The 24292-nt window shown below is 41.3% G+C and overlaps 3 protein-coding genes across 3 annotated transcripts; all 3 read left to right on the plus strand.

Moving 5' to 3' along the window:
- Nucleotides 1-10020: 10020 nt before the first annotated feature.
- Nucleotides 10021-11373, plus strand: LOC134221735 (uncharacterized). Its single transcript, XM_062700922.1, has one exon. The coding sequence runs from the start codon at nucleotides 10021-10023 to the stop codon at nucleotides 11371-11373; it is 1353 nt and encodes a 450-aa protein (XP_062556906.1).
- Nucleotides 11374-11381: 8 nt separating this feature from the next.
- Nucleotides 11382-12431, plus strand: LOC134221736 (uncharacterized). The gene has a single exon (XM_062700923.1). The coding sequence runs from the start codon at nucleotides 11382-11384 to the stop codon at nucleotides 12429-12431; it is 1050 nt and encodes a 349-aa protein (XP_062556907.1).
- Nucleotides 12432-13146: 715 nt separating this feature from the next.
- LOC134221737 (uncharacterized) lies at nucleotides 13147-16323 on the plus strand. The gene is made up of 4 exons (XM_062700924.1): nucleotides 13147-13647; nucleotides 13801-15492; nucleotides 15543-15973; nucleotides 16233-16323. The coding sequence occupies exons 1-4, from the start codon at nucleotides 13147-13149 to the stop codon at nucleotides 16321-16323; spliced, it is 2715 nt and encodes a 904-aa protein (XP_062556908.1).
- The last annotated feature ends 7969 nt before the right edge of the window (nucleotides 16324-24292 follow it).

Raw genomic sequence — 24292 nt, forward strand, 5'->3', positions numbered from 1 at the left:
TGGCACTGACCCAGGTTCAAAAACGAATTCGACATATGTAAGTGGGAGTCGGGCGTTGCTGCAGACAGGACATGTTGGCGTGGGTGGACATCCTGGCCGATGAAGAAAAGATGGCTGCAACAACTTAAGATTATCACCTCAATAACTCATTGACACGGAAAGCTGTTGGTTCGATCACTTCGAACAGCTTCTTCAAATCTCAGCCAGCGTTCTTCAAAAAGCAGCCATCCGAAGCAGGAAATCTAAAGGGGCCCCCAAGATCGATCGGCAGTCGGCAAAGTTGACTCTATGCTGTCTGTTTTGTCTGTCTGAATCACAAAAATTTGTTTGGCGCCCAGGGATGCAAGGGATTTTTAAAAAGGGTCAGAGCTTTGTCTGACCTCTTTCGAGTAGTCGCTGATGAGAGGCAAGGATGCATTTCAACTGCACTGTTACTTCTCAACGTAATCGAAAAGATCTTGGTGGGTGCGATCGATCGTGTACCTTGAGCTGCTTTGGCAGTTTATTGTTTGTACATCTAGACGACTTTGATTTGACTGAACACGAAACGCTATATTAGTACTGCGATCCTCTTTTGTGTGTGCTTGACGAACTGACCGTATGCTTCTTTGCGGCGGGTCCGCCATTAACGCCCGCAGGACCAGGTGGTTGAGTGTCAACGGAAAAGGCACCTCGAACTTTGCAGTAGCCGGACGATCGGAGGACTTCAATATCTTGACAGTCTGATATCAGATGACCCAACCGGATTGATCCACGCACCGAAATTCGAATGTACTACTCTATCATGCAGCATATTATGTCACAATTCAGCTGGATTTGGTTGCAGCAACTCAAATGTGACTAAATTTGGTTGCATATGGGTTACAGAAACTTTTGTGGAACATGTGTGTTGCTCGGGAGATAACGCAGATGATGTCAAAAATTTTCAATTCAAACGGCCTTACAGTGCCGAGCAACATAAAAGCCATCAAATACCGATAACAATAAATGTTCCAAAACGTGGATGGAAATGGATCGGCCAAATATTGCAAGGGAGCTTTGACGGAATCTTCAATGATAGGATATAAAATATTTAAGCCGATAGAGATATATGCTCGTATTTTCATTTAAAATACACTTGGGGACACATTTATGCTTTATAAATAATATATCTCGTATCAAGATTAAAACAGTGAGTGCAAAATTTGAAAATAAAATAAAAATATTAAAAAAAAAATGTTTCATGGAAAGTTGAATACAATTTATGAAATATAAAATAAAATTAATATTTGTATCGGCCTCATTTTTAATCAATATATTATTATATATTATTTTTAATAGATAATGGTCGAAACGTTTGATGATTTAAGTAACCCAAAATTGAAAAATCAAAAAAACTCAACAGAAAAAAAATTAAAACAAGTTTAATTTTGTTTTTATTAAAAACACCAAATAATCAAGAACAACAGCCTAATACCTTCTACATGTAGCGGTACTCATTATGCGAAGTATTAATGGCTTACACTTACGGAGGAAATATTTATAAAACAATAAAAAATGACCAATGTTTTTCCGGATTACGGTACGTATGTTTCCACACACTGAACAAAATATCACTAAAGATATAAATTATTTGAGCAGCACAAGTGCTTTCTAGTTGAGCCGCCAATTGATTTTTTCATGAGTCAGTAAGATGAAGAAGCCGCAACCAGAGTTGCACATAATCTTGAAACTGACGATCATTCGTCATCATTCCACCCGTGGGAGCATTTAGAGAGGAACGTATTTTCCTTTTTGCAGAAATCCAGTCCACCCCACCAAAATGAGCTATTTGTTTAATGATTATGTGATTTCCTTCTTCAGGTGAGTTATATTCCACTTAACAACCATTATGTGGAAAGTCAAAAACGTTGGGCCCATAAATGCGATAATTATACGCCCACAAATTGTAGATTCCCAGCCACGCAGTAACCGATTAACGGTCCAATAAAGCTAATTTCCATATCTCACGTTGCGACAGCCAGTCATCCAGACAGCCGTCACGTCCCCGCGATTCTCTCCTTATATGATCGCCAGCTTCCCGCATAGGTCGTTTCCTAAAATGGGTCTTCTGTCTGCGCTGACGACGGCGAGAGTGATTAATTTAACGCATCCTACAATTAATGGCCAAACGCAAAATTTATGTCCCGTATGTCAAATCGCCATTATCGATATTAATTTGCCCGTTGATGCCGCTCGCGGGACACCGCAAGCCGATCGGACCGCGATAGTTGCCTGGTTACTAAATTGATTGTCATTCCTCATTTATATGAACACACACACTTATGGTACCAATGATCTTTGCTTTGGAGAAAATGGATTGAATTAGTTCATGCCACTATGTTTCCATCAGTCACCAATTATTATCGTGACCTTCATTATCAACCAGTGAATCTATTCAACAGCATAATGACGCAATGTATGCTAATGTATGTTGTTAAGATGGAAGTCATGTTGCTACACAAGAGTGTGAACACACTAGTAAAACCTTTTTTGTTGTTTTTCATTTTACAACGGTTATGTAATCTGTGATTTTGTGTAAAGATCGACTTTTTCAGCCAAAATATGAAAAATCTATCCACTTTCATTTGCATTAAAGATTTTCACATTATCAGCTTTGTTGTATGTTCTTCCATTGTTTGGTACTACCTTCAGCACGGTCTTGCTTTGCAGCCGCACATCTTGCCACTAGGCTAATAGCCTATTCAGATTGGGCTATTTATGACTTTGTTAAGTGAGAGGGTATCCAATTATTACGAGGTGTTCAGACTGCAGCAAGATAATATATCTTGACGTTTCCATTTTTCCTCATTTGCACGCTAATACAGGGTTGAATTCAAGGAGAGTTTTAAAATTTAATTTGCGAAATCAAGCATTTGTGTGGCGACAATTGAACATTTTTTTCTGAACAAAGTTTCTACGAAAAAAAAAAATATAAAAAAAATATGAAAAGGAATTTTCGAAGAATATTTGAAACTCTCATTAAGGATAAATAGGATTAGTTGGGTGCGCCGTTCTTCGGGGAATCAGACTATTCCTCAATTTATTTTTAAATTTAAAAAGTATTTTGATTCTGTACTATGATCGAACGGAGATTTGATAGAAAAATTTAGATACTTTTGGGAATTCTCACAAATAAATAAAAAATGGACGATTGGATCAATTTTCAAGAAATATTATCGAGCTAAAATGTATTTCCACCAGTATCTCCATGTATGAAGGGCAACTCAGCAACTTAATTTTTTTTCAGAAATGGAAACTGAACCATTGCGTTCTACTCGACAATCAATGATACAGCTTCTAACAAAATCGAATCGTGTGAATGTGATATAATTTAAACTGGATTTTGGATGAATTAATGCATTACCAATCCATGTTTTATTTAAGGTTATTCTACTTTATATATACATCCCATTCAAATCGTACAGTTGTCCCACGTGAAAAATGTTGAAATCCAAAGTATATTAAGCCATTCAAGGAGCAGAATTAAAACAATTTATGAAATCATGTTTATTCATCAAATATATTCGTTTTACAACCATTCCTACGTTTTAAATTGTCTTCCGCATTGGCCCTTGAACTTTAAAAATTTATTCGATTTGTTCTAAAAATCTAGGTTTAAGTTAAATACTTCATGTTAATTCTAGAGAGCATCTGTTTTTTAAACAATTCATGTTGAATAAGTGGAGAATAAATAATTATCATCATTATTTTTCATCATATAAAATGCTTTCCACAAAACCATCACAATCCGAGTTATTCTTCAGCGCTCAGAAGATTTCCATCGAACATGCATTCGACCCTGCTGCGACAGAAAGAGCATGACTGTCAACTACGAAACGAAATGAAAACAGAGAGAATTTCTCTCTGGCAAAGAGAGCGTGACGCTTGTCAGTTTTGTTTTGTTGAATTTCTCCCTGCATTCCAGTTAGAACGAAAGCTCTCTCGTAATAATTGTTCGTAATAAATTCTTCATGACTCTTTTTAGCGGGTATCATTTGACAGCGCAAAATGTATGGAATATTACGTAAATAATGACATCATAAAGCGTATTTACCCTGAAACGCCAATTATTATGTCATTAATGGCGTAATCTGAATAGGCTATAAGGGATACTACTTTTTTACGCTTCTGTAAGTAAAATGGGACTTTTATAATAAGAGCTATTGTAATATTGAGCAATAATTGCTCTTTTGAGGCATTATGTGATTCTGATCTTGAAATGAAATTAATTACACTTACGTGCGACTGACTAAATAGTAAACTTTGAGCTTTTTTTTAACAATTGAGTCAATTTTATGCTCTACATGGTAGGTAATTTGCTCGTTTTGAGTGGGTACTGTCATACTAGCGCATAGAGTCAATAAATCTTTCATGATCAACAACTACGCATTTCCAAAGAATCCGGTATTCATTCATCCTATGCATATGAGTGGTACAATAAATATATGAAACGCCCAGAGCCAATGACTAACTACTGACACCGAGCACTATGTCAGCCCAGAACAACCAACTAAAGCCGCCGAGAAGAACGACAGTCGAGAATGGCACCTTCTTAACACGACGCGCCCTCTTCACCGAGCAAACATCATTCACTCCAACACAGCGTCTGTGTTCTTGCCTGGACCGGTCCGGGTGCCATGGGTAACAACAGTACCATCAGCCTGCAACGGAGAACATCGCCAACCCACCGTCATCAGTACCAGCAGCAGCAGGATGCGATGTTGCTGTGACAGGATATTTTTCATTATCCTTTTTCGGGGTCCTATTGCCGAAGTTCCGCTAGGCATCCGACATTTCCGATTGGTTGGGAAAACGCGAGCGCGAACATCGCCATCAACCAGCAGCCGCCGCATGTTGATGAATGTGAACTTGACAGAACGTGGGGATCCACCCACGCGTCGTGTCTTGCGTCCCATGTTTTTTTGCAGTGCAGCTTCCCGCAGGAGACAGGAGAAGACATCAACTTACCGAGCGCGCGGTGCGCTGTTGCCTGGACGAAGACTTGCTAGTGAACCATGGGGGAGAATGGTCAAGAATACTACGATGCAGTATGATGACGCATTGTCGCAATGATTTTACCAAAAGCGTATTTGGATTTGCATATTTCAGTTTTTGCTTCTAAACTAGCTCTATAAAAAAACGGTTCGATTTTGATTTTCATTTTCAAAATAGGATTTCGACACCTGACTGGAGTGAATAAAAGGAAAAACAATAAAATTTATTCGTTTAGCATTTGATCTGGTGCTGGGGGTAAGGAGTATTCAACATATGAATGAAAAGTACAGTCATGTCAGTTACAATGATGAGAAATGTCACAAAAATGTCTTGGGAAAGGGTTAGGATTTACAGTTAGAATTTTTTTCATTACCATGTAGTGCTTAAGGGATCCTGGAATTGTGGCAAACAGGTCATTGTTCTAAATATAAAGTGTGAGCCATGAGAGCCAAATTTAAAAATATCACGGAATGTCATGACATACATACATCTGGAGGTCACACTAATTCGGCTCTCACGCCGTCAATATCAAATTTGGAGGTTATAGATAGACAAGTTTATATAAAAAACACAATTGTAAATAACCTGTGGAAAAGTTTTTAGCAAATTAGTCCCATGACATTAAAATTACATTTCCCGTCCAGTTGTATGTGCCGAAGATTGACGTGAGCGCCTAATCACGTCGCATGGTGGCTCCAGAAGTGGCTCCCTTACGAAGGGAAGCTTGAAGTATTTGGAAATGGATGCGGGGTAATTTAAAATCTTTCATCGGTGAAGTTGCAAATACGCCCCATTTGAAAATTATTTATGTTTACCATAAAACAATAACTGCAAGTCATTTAACTGTAATGCTTTTTAACTGCAATTCAATAGTTGCAACAGTTTTGCAGTTATCGGACCGCTAAACTTAAAAATGGTTAAGAAAATTATTTTGAACTTTTAGTGGAATGTCTTCACTTGTCGTAAGACGAGTTTGTACGACCCATTTACTTCCACCACTTAATTGTACCTTGACAGATACGTATTTCGACCTCAACAGTAAGGTCGTCTTCAGTGTCTCGTACTTGACTTGACTCTCGAGTCAAGTACGAGACACTGAATACGACCTTACTGTTGAGGTCGAAATACGTATCTGTCAAGGTATAATTAAGTGGTGGAATTAAATGGAATTGTACAAACTCGTCTTAGGACAAGTTCAAAATGGTGTCAAACTCAATTACAGCTGCATTGCGCTGAAAATTTAGTTGCACTTTTATTGCATCTGACGTCGATTGACAACCGTTTGACGTCTAGAATGCGTTGCAGTTAACGAACGGCATTCGTTAACTGAAAGTAAACATTTTGCAGTTATCGAACGGCTACTGTAGTTGCAAAAAATAGAACACGAAATGATTTGTTCACCGGTTCATAATTATTTCACCAGAAAAATTATTTTCCGATTGTTAGTTGAAATGAAATGTAAGTTTTCTAAACAATTCACAGTTCTTCGATCTTCTTGAAAAGTGCCCTGCCCCCAAGAGTCTGCCCTTATATTATGTAGACAAAAAAAATTATAAATCGGGTTTGGGTTTGGGTCCATGCTTCGCAAAACTCGCTGATACTGCACTCTCTTCTAGCGTAACACTAAAACAGGCATCAATCATGTCTTGTAGCTTATTGAGAACATTTGCGTGATCACCCTGCGCCAATATGTCTCGCTTGTTCAACATGCTATGGCAGTGTCTCTCATTGAATCCAAACTGAGCATGGCGAATTGCATTTAATGCCGTCGTCCATGACATGTTTGAGCAATATCTGCATTGTTCTCCGCGATTGCGTTGTATACTGTGTTAAGGTTAGATGTTCTTGATCTCACTATCGGCTTGCAAGTTATCAAACAAGTTATCTAACTTGACTACTTGTCATGATGTTGCTTAACACAACAGACAAACAAACGTAACACTTAAATTAAAACTATCGTACATGATTTATTTTGCGCGATTCTGCCTGCAGCGGCGCTAGCAGTCGACCACTCTAACATTTGACATTCTTATTATCGAATGCTTAATGGTCACCGTATTTTGCATCAAAGTATGCGTCTCTCGATGTAGGTTTGGACTAGATTTCAAAAAACTTCGATGCAATTTTTTTTAATTTCTGAAGGGGCAATAATAAACTTTCATCTGTTCTTGTATAATTTTTCAACAAATGCGATTTTTTTTCAATTTTGTTCATTAATTAATTATGTTTTTTAATTATTTATCACCCAGACTAATCGAAAATCATTAAGAGGTAATTTTTTATTAGCATTTGAAATGGTCTTCTGTAAAACTCATTTTTTGAAAAATCATCGAAAGCATGTCTTTGGAATAGTATTTATATTAAATGGCATGAGTTTTTCTGTCCATTGCCAATTAAAACGCATGCCTGATTCTGCTCATCGCATAAACGACATATGTGGAAAATACTATAAAATTGCGCTTTTTCCGCGAATAATCGCCAGACATCATTTTTTGTAACTAGATCACCGTCACGAATCGTTTAGTTTGTCATTATCCTTGATTTTGAATAATAATAAACAGTTAACGTGATGATAAAGTACAATTACTAATCAAATTTCATTGTTGGGTCTTTCTTTTCTAAATAAGCAAATAAATCATCACAGCAGGCACTGGAATTTTGAATTTTTCAACAAGGTTCATCGAAATTAAGGGACAAATAACTTCTGTGAAAAAATCACTTTAAAAACGTTGTTTAACTGATCTGGTGTATGGGACTTTCATGCGAAAAAAAAATGTCGGGATTAATGTATATTGAAACTTCGCTGAAGACACCTATGGCCTATTTTCAGTATTTGAATGACTGAGAGGTTTTTTTTTGGGTTGCCCCAGTGTGCAACAGTTAAATAGGTTCGATTTGAGTGTTCCCACCCCACGTAGCACATACAACCAGAGACGGTACAGAAACAGAAGGATTTTCACAGGCGAATAAGATGCAAACGATGGTGGACGACAGAACTATGAATGGAGAATGTTCTGATATGACGGCAGGATCAACATACTCGCTGAGACTAAGCTCAAGATGGTCGTGTTCATCACATGAGAGGTTAAGGAGACTAAATGAAGCTGAAATTTGTGACGCAGATTGTAGGATGGAGAAATGGCACTTAAGTTCCAATGACGGTTCACGTAGCAGACCGGTAAAAGATTTGTTTTGCTGAAAGTACATCATTTTGTACAAATTAGAGTTTCCATCCCGGGACAAAAAATCTCGGGATTTTGGAAAATTCGGAATTTCCTGATTCCCGGGATATTATTTTTGGGATCCCGAGAATCCCGACAAAATAATAAAAAAAATCTATTTACATCAGGTTTACTAACAAGTGGACCGTTTCTGCTCATAAATATTATTTGCTTCCAGCGCTAAATGCTTACTTAGGTAATATATTTTTCCTATCTCATATGTATCAGTAATAGAAATACGTGGCTACAATAAGGCATTGTATAATAGAAACTCTCCTTCTCTGTTTAAAAATATGATTAAACAGCGAACTCATCAACTATCTAAATTTAATCAGAGGCGCATACACAATCCGAGTCGTGGGTAGGACAAATAGGAAAGGCCGATTTGGGCAACAGTTCTGGTATTAACAGCGATTCGCATAAATTCGCAGGTGTTTCAAGACTTTTATATCCCTCACATCCGTTAACACAAATAATAATTTTGGACTAATCACTGGAAGCAATGCATTCTTCAACAGTCGAGATCAGTTCTGATCACGTTCTGGTAGAAGGTGAAACACAGAAAGAACTAAGGCATTCAGAATAGAAGAAGAGGCGAGCCTGTGATTGAACCCGTGACCTCTTGCTCATAGGCAGAAACGATAGCCACTAGACAACCGAGCATGTTTCCGATTTTAGCAACAGTTCTGGTATTGAGAAATCGATGTGTTCGCTAACATGCGCTGCCAACCCCAACTTCACCTATTTTGCCAATCAACTCTCCACACACCAAGCACCAAACACGAGTCTCCAAACAGTGCAAACGGCCACACACACACACGCATCAATGCATCAGCGCATGCGTCAGCAAGCCGGTGTTTCTTCTTCTTTTTTTATTTCCCCTCCAAAGGTGACGCAATCCATTATAAAAGCGAGGGTGTCAAGGATGTTCTTTCATTCAGTTTTGGACCACCATCGAAGACGCATCCCTCCAAGGAAGAGAAGCAGCAGTAGCAATCCAGCTACACAGCAACAGGAGCAGCAGCAGTGGCAGCGAGACCAGCTGCAGTGACTTCGATCCCGAAGAGAAGAAGCAACACTTCCGCTGCGATAATAGTCGGACAGAAATAAATATAGCTAATAAGTAACCATTGGCTTTTATTTCTTCGACTACAATTCCTGGTTTATTGGCATCATGAACGGTTCTTCTCAGGACCAGTTTTGAAGAGTTAATTGTGAATGATGACCAATTCCTCCCCCCGTCGAGTCTTCCGAGCTGCAGTATAGGCACCCGCATTGCCTCAAATTGTTTGTGTTCATTGCCGAACATAAATTGGTCCTACGAACCGGATCGGGTGCAGCTGACGGCAGGTGAGTAGAAAAGCGTTCACGTGGCTTTAACAACGTGAAGTATCCATAAGCGTTCCCGTGGCTTGAACAACGTGGAGTTAAAAAAAGTTGAAAAGCGTTCACGTGGCTTCAACAACGTGAAGTACAAGCGTTCACGTGGCTTCAACAACGTGAATTAAAAGCGTTAGCGTGGCTTGGACAGCGCTACCATCGCGATCGTGTTCGTGCCGTTCCGAAAAGTTGACTTCCGCTTCGCGTAGTATCGGTTCCCATCGTTCCGGAAATTCGTGCAAGTTATTCCGTCCGGTGCGATTAACGTCGGTACGCGTTACTGTAGCCTGCAGCCGTGTGTGTTTTCCATCGTAGCGGTATTTTGTTGTTGTGTGATTCCTTCCCGCCGCTACGTTCCTGCAGGTCTACAATCCGTAATCGCTAGAAATTCAATCCGGACAAAATGGTCAGCCCAGAAGACGTAAGGTTGATGACTATCAAGCGAGGTCAAGTCAAAGCCAAACTAACTCGGATATTCAATGCGTTGAATGCGGCATCCCAACGAAATGTGCGACCATCCTTGCCGCAGCTCCGAGTTTACACCAAGCAGATGGGTGTCATTTATCAGGAGTATAATGATATCCACGACATGGTAGTGGCTTCCGTTCCAGAGGAAAATGTTACCGAACAGGAAGCGAAGTATGTCGAGTTCGAGAGCCAGTACAACGAAACATCCACCATGATAGAAACGATGACCGAGGTGACAGAGAAGGAAAACCGTGTTCCTATTCAAACAACTGCAGTGCAAGGCGGTCCGCAGCAGGTTATTGTTCAGCCGCAGTCTTTCCGCGCTCCTCTGCCGAGCTTTGACGGGAAGTATGAGTCATGGCCACGGTTCAAGGCCATGTTTCTGGACCTGATGCGACATTCGACGGATTCGGACGCTGTGAAATTGTATCATCTGGAGAACTCGCTGAAGGGAAATGCAGCTGGAGTGATCGACCTAGAGACTCTGCAAAACAACAACTACCAACGAGCATGGGACATCCTGGAGGAACGCTTTGGTAATAAGCGGTTGATCTTGGAGTCGCATATCCTCGGAATCCTAAACATGAAGAAAATGTTGAAAAAGTCATCGAAAGACCTCCGTAACCTTGTCGATGAATGTACCCGTCATGTGGACAACCTAGTCAAACTGAATCAGCCGCTTTCGGGAATTTCTGAGTTACTTGTGGTGACAGTGCTAACTCGTGCATTAGATGACCAGACTCGAGAGCTGTGGGAAGCTTCCATCAGTCAAACCGAACTGCCGGAGTATGAATCTACAATAGAGTTCCTAAAACAGCGTTGCGTTATTCTGGAAAGATGTGAGAAAGTTGTTTCTGTTCCATCGCATGCAAAGTTCTCCAATCAGAAGATTCATGTTCCACCAAAATCAGTGCCACCAAAAACCTCACATGCAGCGTCTGTGCCAACGGATTACGTGTGCGATTTCTGCTCAGGACATCATCAAAATTATAAGTGTTCCGTATTCCTGAAGATGAATGTGGACCAAAGGCAAGCCAAACTGAAAGAAGCAAACTTGTGCTTCAACTGCCTAAGGAAGGGCCATCGCAGCGCAGGATGCTCCAGCGATAAATCGTGTTCGAAATGCTCGAAAAAACACCATACGTTAGTGCATTTCGAGCAACAGAAGGCAACGGTACAGTCCACCAACACAGCCAAACACCACGAAGTGAATCAAGCCGTCGCATCGTTTGAAGAACCCGTAAGTTCGTCGTGCTCAAGTACCAGCATTCCACCGGGGAATGCCTAATGACAGCGATGGTTCAACTGACAGCAAAAAATGGTCAAGTGCATCACGTGCGAGCCTTATTGGATTCCGGATCCCAAATCAATCTTCTAGCAGAATCTGCGGTGCAGAGGCTCAAATTATCAAAATACCCATCTACTGTTCCAGTCATTGGCGTTGGCGGCAATAGATACCAGCTTCATCACAAGGTGGTGGTACCAATGTCGTCCAACTGCAGTAGTTTCGCTACCAACATTGAGTGCTATACTTCGCCGAAGGTCACAGGGACGATTCCATCTGTCCGTGTCAATATTGATAACTGGAACATTCCTCCGGGTATAATAATGGCCGATGCTTCATTCCACTGCCCACGGGAAATTGAGTTGTTGATTGGAGCCGAACTATTTTTCGATGTGCTGAAGGAAGGGCAAATAAAGCTTGCCAATCGTCTGCCAGCCTTGTATGAAACCCAATTCGGATGGGTCGTGGCCGGATCGTACGCAGAACAGGAGGAAGATAACCCAGTGTGTGCCAATATAGCCTTGACTGACGGCTTGGAAGAATGTATGCAACGGTTCTTCAACCAGGAAGAAATTTCTGAGCCAGCCATGATCACCACCGAGGAGCAACGTTTCGAAGAACATTATCAGCGAACCTATCGTCGGGAAAAAAGTGGAAGATTCGTAGTCCAGTTACCATTTCGCGATAACGTCAACCAGTTAGGAAACTCTAGATCTCTCGCCTTGAAACGATTCCTGCTTCTGGAGAAAAGGTTGGCACGAAATCCTGACCTTAAAACCCAGTATGCCGATTTCATCGAGGAGTACCAAACCCTTGGTCACTGCCGGCGAGTTGAAGAGGATGAGGATTCTCCGGGCACCCAGAGCTACTATCTGCCACACCATTGTATTTTGAAGCCAACAAGCAGCAGTACCAAATTACGTGTCGTTTTCGACGCTACCGCGAAGACAAATGGACTATCCCTAAACGACGTGCTGATGACCGGTCCGATTAGCCAAAGCGACTTGTTCACTATCGTCATGCGCTTCCGGACTCATCCTATCGTTATTACTGCGGATTAGACTGGCCCAGGAAACAAAAAGTTGTCTAATTCCACGGGGCACCCCCCAGGATTGTGTCTTTGGGTGAGAAAATCAATCTCTGAGAATTTCAGCTCAATCGCTTGTTGCATAAGCTGGCGCATTTGATTTGAAGTTTGTATGGGGATTTCAGCCAAAATGTATAGGAAAATACACCTCCGTCACTCATTCGATCTGGAAATTGGTTCTGATTGCTCGATTGACCTCAGAAATGCAAAAACGGCAGTTGGTATGCTATAGAACAATTTCACAGAACATTGTATGATGATTAAATGAACTTTTATATAGGTTTCGGCTGATGCGATTCGATCGAAAAACCCAAAAATACACAAATCAGCTCCTAATAAATCAGCCGAAAATTATATCAAAGTTCATTTAATCATCATGCAATGTTCTGTGAAATTGTTCTGTAGCATACCAACTGCCGTTTTTGCAATTCTGAGGTCAATCGAGCAATCAGAACCAATTTTCAGATCGAATGAGTGACGGAGGTGTATTTTCCTATACATTTTGGCTGAAATCCCCATACAAACTTCAAATCAAATGCGCCAGCTTATGCAACAAGCGATTGAGCTGAAATTTTCAGAGATTGATTTTCTCACCCAAAGACACAATTCTGGGGGGTGCCCCTTGGAATTCGACAAAAAAAATTTCTCCTCATAGTAATCTGGGCCAGTCTACTGCGGATGTATCGAAGATGTATCGGCAAATACTTGTTGATCCATCCCAGACGCGATATCAACGAATCTTCTGGCGTAATGACTCCTCAGAGGCAATGAAGGTGCTGGAACTGTTAACTGTGACTTACGGAACGTCAGCAGCCTCATTCCTTGCAGTGCGATCAATGATTCAATTAGCCAGGGATGAAATGAATGATTTTCCAGAAGCAGCAGAGGCTGTTTTGTATGACTCGTATATGGACGACATACTATCTGGTGCCGGTTCAGTGGAAGCCGCAGTGAAGTTACGCAGCGATATCGAGAGGATGATGATCAAGGGCGGTTTTCCAGTTAGGAAGTGGTGCTCCAACTCGGAGGAAGTGCTATTTGATGTTCCAGAAAAGGATCGAGAAACATTGATACCCATCCACGACTCCGGTGCCAACGAAGCAATTAAAGCTTTGGGACTCTTGTGGGATCCGAAGCGCGACCTCTTTCTTTTCCGTCAAGCATCCGATTCGAACAACCTTGAAGAGACAGTGAAAAGCGAAGTGTTTTATCCCAAATAGCACGGTTGTTCGACCCTTTGGGACTCATTGCGCCGGTGATTGTCGAAGCGAAAATAATAATGCAGTGCTTATGGACTTGCAACCTAGGGATGGGATGACCCACTTGATGGAGACCTATTGCAGCGTTGGAAGGAGTTCCGTGAATCCTTGGAGGACATTCCCGATTTGGAAATTCCCAGATGCGTCGTGGTACAGGAGCGGGAGGTATTGGAAATACATGGATTTTCCGATGCTTCCATTAAAACGTATGGTGCATGCGTGTACCTCCGTAGCGTGCGAAGTGACGGATCTGCCGCAACTCATCTTTTGTGCAGTAAGTCCAAGGTGGCTCCTCTCAAGAAAATGACGATTCCAAGGATGGAATTGTGTGCCGCCTTATTGCTCTCCAAGCTGGTACACAGGGTGACATCAACCGTGAAGCTATCGATCTGCGAAGTGAGACTGTGGTCTGACAGCCAAATTGTTTTAGCATGGATCAACAAACCTTTGGATCGGTTGCAGGTGTATGTTCGAAATCGCGTCGCAATTATAAGACAGCTGACCGAGCATTATGAATGGTGTTACGTGAATACTGTTCGGAACCCAGCCGACATTGTGTCACGGGGAATGAAGCCAATTGTGTTGAAACACTGCAGGCTTTGGTGGAATGGACCAGCCTTTCTAAATTCCGCCGAATACGAAACAGAAGCTACCGAGGAGATTCCTGATCGTGAGATTCCCGAGTTAAAGAATGAAGTCATAGTAAGTCCAGCCGTGAAGAAATTATGTGAACCAGTTTTCGAGCGTTTTAGTTCCTTCGGCAAGATGCAACGAGTTTTGGCTCACGTGTTTCGTTTCGTTCGCATGGCTTGTACGCCTAAGGATCAGAGAAAACGATTCAATTGTCTAACCGTCCAGGACATGCGAAAGGCTTTAATCGCCATTGTTCGAGTTCTCCAGCAGAATGAGCTTCGAGAGGAAATTCTAGGTGTACAACGAGGAGAGTTACCCAAGCGATTTGCAAGCCTACAACCATTTATCGATAACGAAGGATTATTGCGAGTCGGGGGGCGCTTACATAACTCGAAGCTGCCTTTCGATGCCAAACATCAATTATTGTTGCCTCAAAAACATCGTATTACGGAGATGCTGATTAAGAAGTACCACGAAGAACGACTCCACGAAGGTCAAACAGGACTGCTGGCGGCCATTCGGCAGAAATTTTGGCTGACAAATGCGCGCTCTGCTATAAGAAAGGTTATCCACAATTGTGTTAAGTGTTTCCGTACGAAGCCACGGAGCATCCAGCCGCTAATGGGAGTTTTGCCAGAAGCACGCGTTACCGTGAACGCACCGTTCGAGCTCACCGGGGTGGACTATGCTGGACCGGTATTTGTAAAGGAGGGTAAGCATAAGCCGAAGGTAGTAAAGGCGTACATTTCATTGTTTGTGTGCTTAACTACGAAGGGCATACATCTGGAATTGGTGTCGGATCTGACGACTGATGCTTTTCTCGCCGCACTCGATCGTTTCATCAATCGCCGCGGTTTTGTTCGGAAACTATTTTCGGACAATGGAACGAATTTTGTTGGCGCCTCGAAGGAGCTCCACCAATTACGAACGATGTTCAACGACGAGATGGAAAGAAGCAAAATCAACGATTACCTGATTGCTCGAGAGGTGGAATGGGAGTTTATTCCACCGAGATCGCCTAACTTTGGTGGTCTATGGGAGGCCGGAGTTAAGGTGGTGAAATCCCATTTGACCCGAACTTTGGGAAACACTACTCTAACCTTCGAACAATTTGCTACAGTGCTGACTAACATCGAAGCAATAGTCAATTCTCGCCTCTCTATTCATCGTCAGACGACCCAAATGACCCGCAGCCAATAACACCAGCCCATCTAATGCTTGGTCGACCGTTAGAACCTATCGCCAAGCCATCGTATTTGGACGTACCGCAAAATCGGCTATCTAAATGGCAGTATTTGAACCAGCTGAGGGACCATTTTTGGAGAAAGTGGTCACGTGAGTACCTTTCAACCCTCCAGTCAAGAGCAAAGTGGACAAGGAAGCAACCCAACATTGAAGCCGGAACCGTAGTTCTACTTGCCGATGACAACCATCCAGCACAAGTGTGGAAGCTTGGTAGAATCGTCGCTGTCTACCCAGGAAGAGACAACATCGTACGCGTCGTTGACGTCAAAACCTCATCCGGGGTGTACCGTAGAGCAGTTAGTAAACTCGCACCGCTTCCTTTGCAAGACTACAGTGATGAATCTGAAATGAAATTGGAATTGCATTCCAATGGCGGGCAGTATGTTCGCTAACATGCGCTGCCAACCCCAACTTCACCTATTTTGCCAATCAACTCTCCACACACCAAGCACCAAACACGAGTCTCCAAACAGTGCAAACGGCCACACACACACACACGCATCAATGCATCAGCGCATGCGTCAGCAAGCCGGTGTTTCTTCTTCTTTTTTTATTTCCCCTCCAAAGGTGACGCAATCCATTATAAAAGCGAGGGTGTCAAGGATGTTTTTTCATTCAGTTTTGGACCACCATCGAAGACGCCTCCCTCCAAGGAAGCGCAGCAGCAGTAGCAATCCAGCTACACAGCAACAGGAGCAGCAGCAGTGGCAGCGAGACCAGCTGCAGTGACTTCGATCCCGAAGAGAAGAAGCAGCACTTCCGCTGCGATAATAGTCGGACAGAAATAAATATAGCTAATAAGTAACCATTGGCTTTTATTTCTTCGGCTGCAATTCCTGGTTTATTGGCATCATGAACGGTTCTTCTCAGGACCAGTTTTGAAGAGTTAATTGTGAATGATGACCAATTCCTCCCCCCGTCGAGTCTTCCGAGCTGCAGTATAGGCACCCGCATTGCCTCAAATTGTTTGTGTTCATTGCCGAACACGATGCACATTCTACCTATACTGCCGCTGAAAGCATAACTGTTCCATGTTGATATGAAATCCATTTCAATATGGAAAAAATATGCTTGCAATATAATCAATTCGTAAAATAATCAGGACTTCGGCCGGAATATTTATATAATTTCCTGTATTTTAGGACATTGCTTTCCAATTATCGATTATCGAACATCTTTACAAGCTTCCTGAAGAAGCCACGGGTCACAGAAATTTAAAAAAATCAATTGTTTCAATCAATTATTTCCAACTACTAGGATTTAATATTACCTCCAAGATCAGGCAATCCAAAACAAACTTCAAAAAAATCGCATTTTTGTCAATAAATCTGTTTTGGGGGCTCAGAATCCCTTACGGATCAGATCTTCTTTGGTATGTTTCTGATTCAATAGAGGTTTGGAGAAGACTTTTTCCGTGAACTTCTAATAATCCATTCAATCGTGCTTCATCATAACTTATAAACAAAATAATGTATTCACATTTCTCAAGTACTTATTCAAAAGGACGTATGTGATTTTGTAAACAAAGATTCAAACGTCGATTTGTCCAATCTGATGGCACACCCACGCAAACCAACACCACCAACAGGTAGCCGAAGGCTTCCCCTACCTGTCTGTGGTGATGGTTTGCGTGGGAGTGCCATCGGATTGGACAAATCGCCGTTTGAATCTTTGTTTACAAAATCACATACGTCCTTTTGAATAAGTACCCGAGATTTGCAGATTTCAGCAACTTCTATTTTACCTCTGTAAAACCTTTAGAGTTTAAGAAGTGAAGTTTAGACATCTTTGAGCACTTTAGGGATTTTAAAGTGCCTGAAGTCCAAAACAACAATCAGTAATCTATAGCTTTAGGATCCCAAAATCACCTATGATTATTGTTTGGACTCTGATTAACTTTAAAATCACCTTCTGCTAACACACAAATTTTTGCCATCCAATGACTTCGTAGGACAATGCTTTGACTGTCCCACCTAGAAAAAATCATGCGTAGGACATGTCCTACCTGTCCCATCCACTCTCGGAACCACTGTTTTTATATTGTCGGCGTAACACCAACTTAGAATTCGGAAGTATGGACTTCCAAACCGAACTTTCTTCCGAAGTTTTATCTGTCAAACTAATTGATGCGTTGTTTAGCGCATCTTTGGGCGAATCCAGTGCACTACTTCCGCAGTTGGGAAATTTGGCTGTATCTAAAGAAAAATCCAACTTCGGTATAAAAAGCATTCTAACTTTGTTCCGGATAGACAATATAATGTGATCGCACTGCGAACTGCCGCATGTGTGTATCGTGCTTGCTCTCATTCACCATGCGCACTCACACCAACGATGATATCTGTCGCTTTTATCTTTCAGTGTTCTGTGCTCATTCAGAAATATTCTGCTAAGCAATTGTGTGTCTTTTTGCATCATTTACGCTTTCGTTCATCCAAAGTAAGTAAGTAATAATATGTAATTATTATTGTTTAACTTTTACAAGAACCATTTCTTTCTTATAGATTATGGCTGAAATATGGAAACATTTTGATAAGATTTCTGAAGACAGGGAAAAAGCGCGCTGCCGGAAATGTCTCCAAATTTTGTCGTGCAAGGGATCATCGACCAGTGGTTTGCTGCGACACCTGAAGAACAAACATGACATGGATTTGAAACCGTCCCCGGATATGTGCTCCGCAAAAGTTTCTTCTGTAGTTGCGGTTCTAGTGAAGCAAGAATAAATGCTGAAATTTGTCAGACGTCAATCGCTGGCGGAAATTGTTACATGGGTTGCTGCGACTGTATCCGCCAATCGATCACTACGCGCGGATTTTCATTACCAACATCGAACACTTCAGTCATGAAATTAGTGTCAGATTACTACGAGTACGCCAAATGGGAAACTCAGCAAGCCATCACGCGACGCATTGAAACAGGAGAACTTCCAAGCCTCATCACTGACGAATGGACAAGCTCAAGCAACAAACGATTCCTAAACGTGAATGTGCATTTTGGCGACGGATCATTTAACAACCTGGGGCTTTGCAAAATCTACGGATCACTTCCGGCCGAAAAGATGTTGGAAATGGTCGGGAGCAAGGTTCACCTCTTCGGCATAAATGATAAGCTTATTGTTGCTGCAACGTCGGACGGTGCCCCAGTTATGCTGAAATTTGTGAGATTGTCCAATTACATCCATCAACAGTGCCTGCCATGGCATTCACTTGGCAGTGAGTGATGTCTTGTACAAGGATCCACCATCAACCAATTCTGATTATTCAGATGACGATTATTTGAGTGCTGAACCTGTTGAAGATGATGACGATTACCAAGGATGCGCTGTATCGAGCTCGGGTAGAACTACGTGCATGTTTTAGTATTCAAGTATACAATGAAAAATTAATGAGTATGTATTACATATTTATACTTCTCACGATTTGAAGAAGTTTTAAAGCGTATTCGAAAACGTGTGAACATTTTTCGAAAATCGCCCGTCAAAAATACTATTCTTCAAGAAAAAATATCAATAAATTCCACAAGTCCCTTCAGTTGCTGTTGGATGTCAAAACGCGATGGAATTCCACTGAAATGATGCTTGAGCGTTTTATGAAGACTTTTGACTGCATCAAAGACGCATTGACCGACATTAATCTCACTGATTTTATCCTGGATAGCGATTTTCATGTGGCGAAAAGTCTTTCTGAAGTACTTCCGCAAACCAGGCTTGCATCAGAAGCTCTGGGCAGACGTGATGCGATGTTGCTATCCGCAGAAGGAACATTTTGTTTTCTGTATTCAAAACTTAAGGAAAGTGGAAGTAAGATCGGGCAAGAGCTTTACGACGCAATTACAATACGAATTAACGAAAGACGCAACAAAGAACTCGTGACAACATTGAAGTATCTTCAAGGCATGTCTTTGTCATCAGGACCGAAGCTTTAAAACCCCTCAAAGCCTCAAATGATGAAGTTCATCAAAGAACACGGAGTGAGGCTGATTTGAGGTTACATGAAGCAGATCGGAGGGCTCGGCGACGATGCTGAGGCTATCACTGGGCCATCGTCACGTGGAGAAACAGAATCCGGGCCGTCCAGCTTGCATGAAGAATTGGAATTTGCGATCAAGGAGTTTGTTTGCCCTGTACAATCTAAGCCAGCCATTATTGACATCGCGAAAGTTATAACGAAAGAGTTAATACTTTTCTAACTACACGGAAAGTTCAGTCTATATTTGAAAATCTTGTTTGATGCGCTAAAATATATCAAGCCGACTTCGACCGACAACGAACGCGTTTTTTTCAGACTTGGCGAACATATGTTCCAAAACAGCGCACTCTACTTTCCGATAAAAACGTAAATAACATTTGCTTTTTTGAAATTGTACTTCGAAAGAACCGATTCGAATTCAAATTGACTCAATTCAATTTTTTTTTATCTGATCCCTTTAAAATACACGCTTAAAATCAATAACACAGAGATATGTTTGCTTCACACAAAACGGACCTAATGCAGAACAACACATAGATGAGTGACAGTTACGCAGCCACAAAAATAGCTCGTGTGGTTTTATTGAAGCTTGGATTTCAATATTTTCAACAGTATTTGGTTCCTCATGAAACAAGGAAATACACATCTGTCACTCTTTCGTTCCATAAATTGGATCAGGTATGCCAGATTGAGCTTAGAATTGCAGCAAAGGTAGTTGATATGTTGGTTCCACAAAACATTAAACGATGATTAAATGAACTTTGATGTGATCTGTTAGGAGTAGGGTTTTGTACTATGGAATTCATTAATTGCCATGGAAAACGAGGTAGATGTTTGAGTACGAGCCAAACCACACTTCACAGGCAGTTTTGATTACATGCGTATTTTTTATGGCAATAAATGAATACTAATGTTCTTAATCCAACTCTCAATTCGAAAAATACTACGCTTTGTTAGATTCGGGAGCAACAGTTGGCGCATTAAGTGATACAGAAATTTTAGAACAGACTGGTTTGGATGTACACTTGAGGCCAATCAAGAGTGTCACATCCGACGAAACAGTTCACGATAGCTGGAGGATATGTATGTAAGTTCATGCCGATAGAATTCAGAGGGTTCGTGAAGGCAATTCCGATTTTTATAGTACTACAAATCATCAGGGACTAAGTACCTACCTGGATATCTGGTTGGCTATAGCGTCAATACACCTATGCCTGGCGTATTGTAGAGCTCTATAATCGTCAGTCTTGGGCGATGTTCCTCCAGTTTCCCCGAACGCTTAGGGTCCCCAGGGCCGATTGCACCGCGTGCAGCCAGCGTGTTCATGGCCTATATTCCAACTGGAACTTGGCCTGTTTTTCAACCTGTCATAAGACGAGTTTGAACAATCCCATTGAATTCCACCACTTAATTGTATCCTGACAGATACGTATTTCACTTCACGTAGACACTGAAGACGGCCTTACTGTTGAGGTCGAAATACGTATCTGTCAGGATACAATTAAGTGGTGGAATTCAATGGGATTGTTCAAACTCGTCTTATGACAGGTGAAAACATTCCACTAAAAAGCTCAAAATAATTTTCTTATCTGTTTTTCAACTTAGTATTCTATTAGCATTTCTTATTAACATTAATTGAAAGCTTTTGCCCGCCATTGCGTGAGTAATGTAGCTTGTGTGACAAGTACAACGGATACATTATGACTAGGTAGTCGAGAATGTTTCCCACCCGAAAACCTCTTAACCCGAAAACCGTACCGAGAATCGAACTCGCCGTCTCCGGATTGACAATGCTACTGTTTGGAATTGAAACTTGTGCAATAGACTATCCGACTGAAATTTCAAGCAGAATTTATCCTTCAAACATGTATTGTCTTTTTGACTAGCCGAATTTGTTTTCTATCATTTATCCGTTCGACTAAATTCAATCATAATTTGAAAAACCAATGTGCCAAATATTTATGGGATGCATTTTGGAATATCCTCCCGTACCTGTTTGTCCCGTTTGTTCGTAGAAAAAGAGATGTTTGAGTGGATAAATTGATGTCACATTGAACAGAGAGCTTCGAGCTAGTGCCAGTGGGAATGACGGCGAACAGAAAAAAAATGAATGGCCTGTCGAGGTGGTCGGTTCGAAAACCGTGTGGCGAATGCGAAACGGAAGAAAAATGTTGGCTCTCTAGCGGCACCTGAAATTGAATTCAATTGGATCGCTGAGAAATGGGACGCATTTTTCACTATGATCCGCGCTGTCCTATTTTGCATAAGCATCGAACGGGAATAAATGAGTGAATGGGAAAGCGGTTCGTTCATAAGCTATTAGACAGATATTGGAATTGCGAGTTGGAAATTCAAGCCAAACTCAATTGCTCGTGTTGAAATGCTTCAACAAGCCATTAACGGGCTTCCAGAGAGATACAAATCGATGTACTATACACATGAAGTTGATGCAGAATATCGTTTAAAATATTTGGCGGCACAATGATCATATGTGGAAAATAAATAATTTATTAATGCTAAATGTGTCTTTTGGTTACTTAAAATGTTCATAGATTTATGAGAATCCAAGTGAGAATCATTAACAAAAATTATTGGAGAGTATTATAAAGCGGAATTGATCTTAATTAAAAATAACATTCAAGCAGTTCCAGTTCGTGTTTGAGTGATTTAACAGAATACTTTTTTTTTTCAAATAAGCAATGAGTGTTGTAATGATAAATTAACAATGAAACAAAACTGTTTTGGAGTACAATTTGCTGTAATACAGTAAAACCTCCATGAGTCGATGTTCCATGACTCGATATCGTTCTATGAAAGCAAATTATCCCATTTTGGCAAATAGTTTATGGGCTGTTGTGATGGTCCCGTCATCTGATATTTCATCTCGACATGACATCTTGATATTTCCATGAGTCAATGGTCTCGTCAATATCGACTCATAGAGGTTTGACTCAGGTTCATCTAAGAAGAAAGGAATAATTTACCAGTTTTGTCGGATTTTTGCTTACACGCCGACTAATGGCATTCCGGTCCTCTTTTTTGTTAGATTGAAGATGAGAGCAATAGGATAAATAACCGGAACGGTAACCATATTGTTTTAATAACAGGACATTTGGGACCAAAAACAAAATTTGGTTTTTTTATTCACTTTGATTTTTTGTTATTCACTACAATATGATGATGAAAAAAAATTACTTTCAAGCAACTCATTTGCTATTAACCACTACCCGGGTAATCATTGACATTGTGTTTAATCTTCAGCTCAATTCACCCATGAGCTTTCAATCCGCTTTCGCGATAAATTTTATGCCACGAGCCAACGAACTTTTTCACTTTGCTGCCTACCTATCTGATGGCCAAACTCGTCAAAAGAAATAAGGCACTAAACCGAAATGATCTCATCAAGGAGCCCTACTTGGCCGTCATAAACGGTCGATTTCGGGAGGTGCAATTGCCAGAAAATGAAATCAGACCTCCTCCCCCTCCTTCAGGCAGGGCCACGTCGTTTGCCAGCTTACCAACAATTTCGCCGTGTGTGAGTAGGGAGTGGCAATGTGCGTTCTGGTTCATTATTACATGCTTCATTCTCACTCCCGTGTCACACCAGCAGCCCTGCCCGGGTGGGAGTGATTTTTCTAGTAAACTTTTTCACTTTACGACTGGAGTAAGATCGGTGACCTGCGACCATGCATCTCGGAAAGCTTATATTCCTTCATGCGGCGCTTGTCTCATCCCCGTGGACCACTTCTTCTCGATCCACCTATGCACAGTATCCGGGGACCGGACAGAAGCTCAAAAATTGCCTTTCATCTTAAGGGACAAATATTAATTTCTAGTTTTCGTGGAATGGAACGTGGCAGGCGGAGATACAACAGGGTTGGTAAAAATAAGATAAATAAGTCCCGGAGCACATTGTATTCAAGGTAAGTCGCTCATTTTATATCGGTTTAGTTACAGTAAGTTATATTTGACCCTATTTGCAGCAACAATTCGCACTAAGCAAATGCCAGGAATAGTAACACATATTATCATTTAATCTACTGTGCAAATATACTAATAGAATGAATTCCTGTGATCTCGAATCGCTTGTATATTTTTGATGAACCTAACCTAACGTTCTTATGCCTAACGATCCTAAAGATCCATTTTAATTCACACAACGGTTTATATTGTGGCAAAGTTTCGGAGGTCCGAAATGTTGACGTCCATCTCCGGTTTAAGTTGAGAGTTTTGGTTATGAATGCCAAGTATATTTCCTTCTCCTTAAGGAAATCCTTCAGCTTGATTGTTTTACTCCTAAGCGAGCAAGTTGGCCAAGCCCAGCCTAGCAGCCATTTTCCATGATGAAGATGTTAAGAGTGAGGACCTTGTCGAAATGGATTTTGCAACGCTGACGGCGAACTACGTGAAGAGCGGTGTATTTCCCTCTCTAGCTGCCGACAAAATTCTGGCAGACAGGAAGTCGGGGCCATTCGTTGGCGGATGGAGCAGCTGGTGCTGGAATTTAAACCGACGTAGCTGCCACTGCCAGGCGCAAGGGAGTTACCTATTCTCGGCACCAACTTATGTTCAATTTCGCTCTCTTACTGTTTCGTTCGACAGAGTGCCATACGCATCGGGGAATCATTCTTCACTAGGCGCATTGAAACCGGCCTCTCATGACGCTACCTTCTTCATGAGATTGTTCGGTGCTAAAACATTTGTTCGCATCATAATTGCTTCATTCATCCAAG

Source organism: Armigeres subalbatus, chromosome 3 (genome assembly GCF_024139115.2).
Source record: "Armigeres subalbatus isolate Guangzhou_Male chromosome 3, GZ_Asu_2, whole genome shotgun sequence".
Lineage (NCBI taxonomy): Eukaryota > Metazoa > Arthropoda > Insecta > Diptera > Culicidae > Armigeres > Armigeres subalbatus.

Excerpts from the sequence above, each read along its gene's own strand:
- LOC134221737 (XM_062700924.1), top strand. The coding sequence starts at position 13,147 with ATGTATCGGCAAATACTTGTTGATCCATCCCAGACGCGATATCAACGA. Across the intron at positions 13,648-13,800 it reads CGAACAACCTTGAAGAGACA|CGTTGGAAGGAGTTCCGTGA; the intron begins GTGAAAAGCGAA and ends GACCTATTGCAG. Across the intron at positions 15,974-16,232 it reads TTGCATTCCAATGGCGGGCA|ACGCCTCCCTCCAAGGAAGC; the intron begins GTATGTTCGCTA and ends CCACCATCGAAG.
- LOC134221735 (XM_062700922.1), top strand. The coding sequence starts at position 10,021 with ATGGTCAGCCCAGAAGACGTAAGGTTGATGACTATCAAGCGAGGTCAA.
- LOC134221736 (XM_062700923.1), top strand. The coding sequence starts at position 11,382 with ATGGTTCAACTGACAGCAAAAAATGGTCAAGTGCATCACGTGCGAGCC.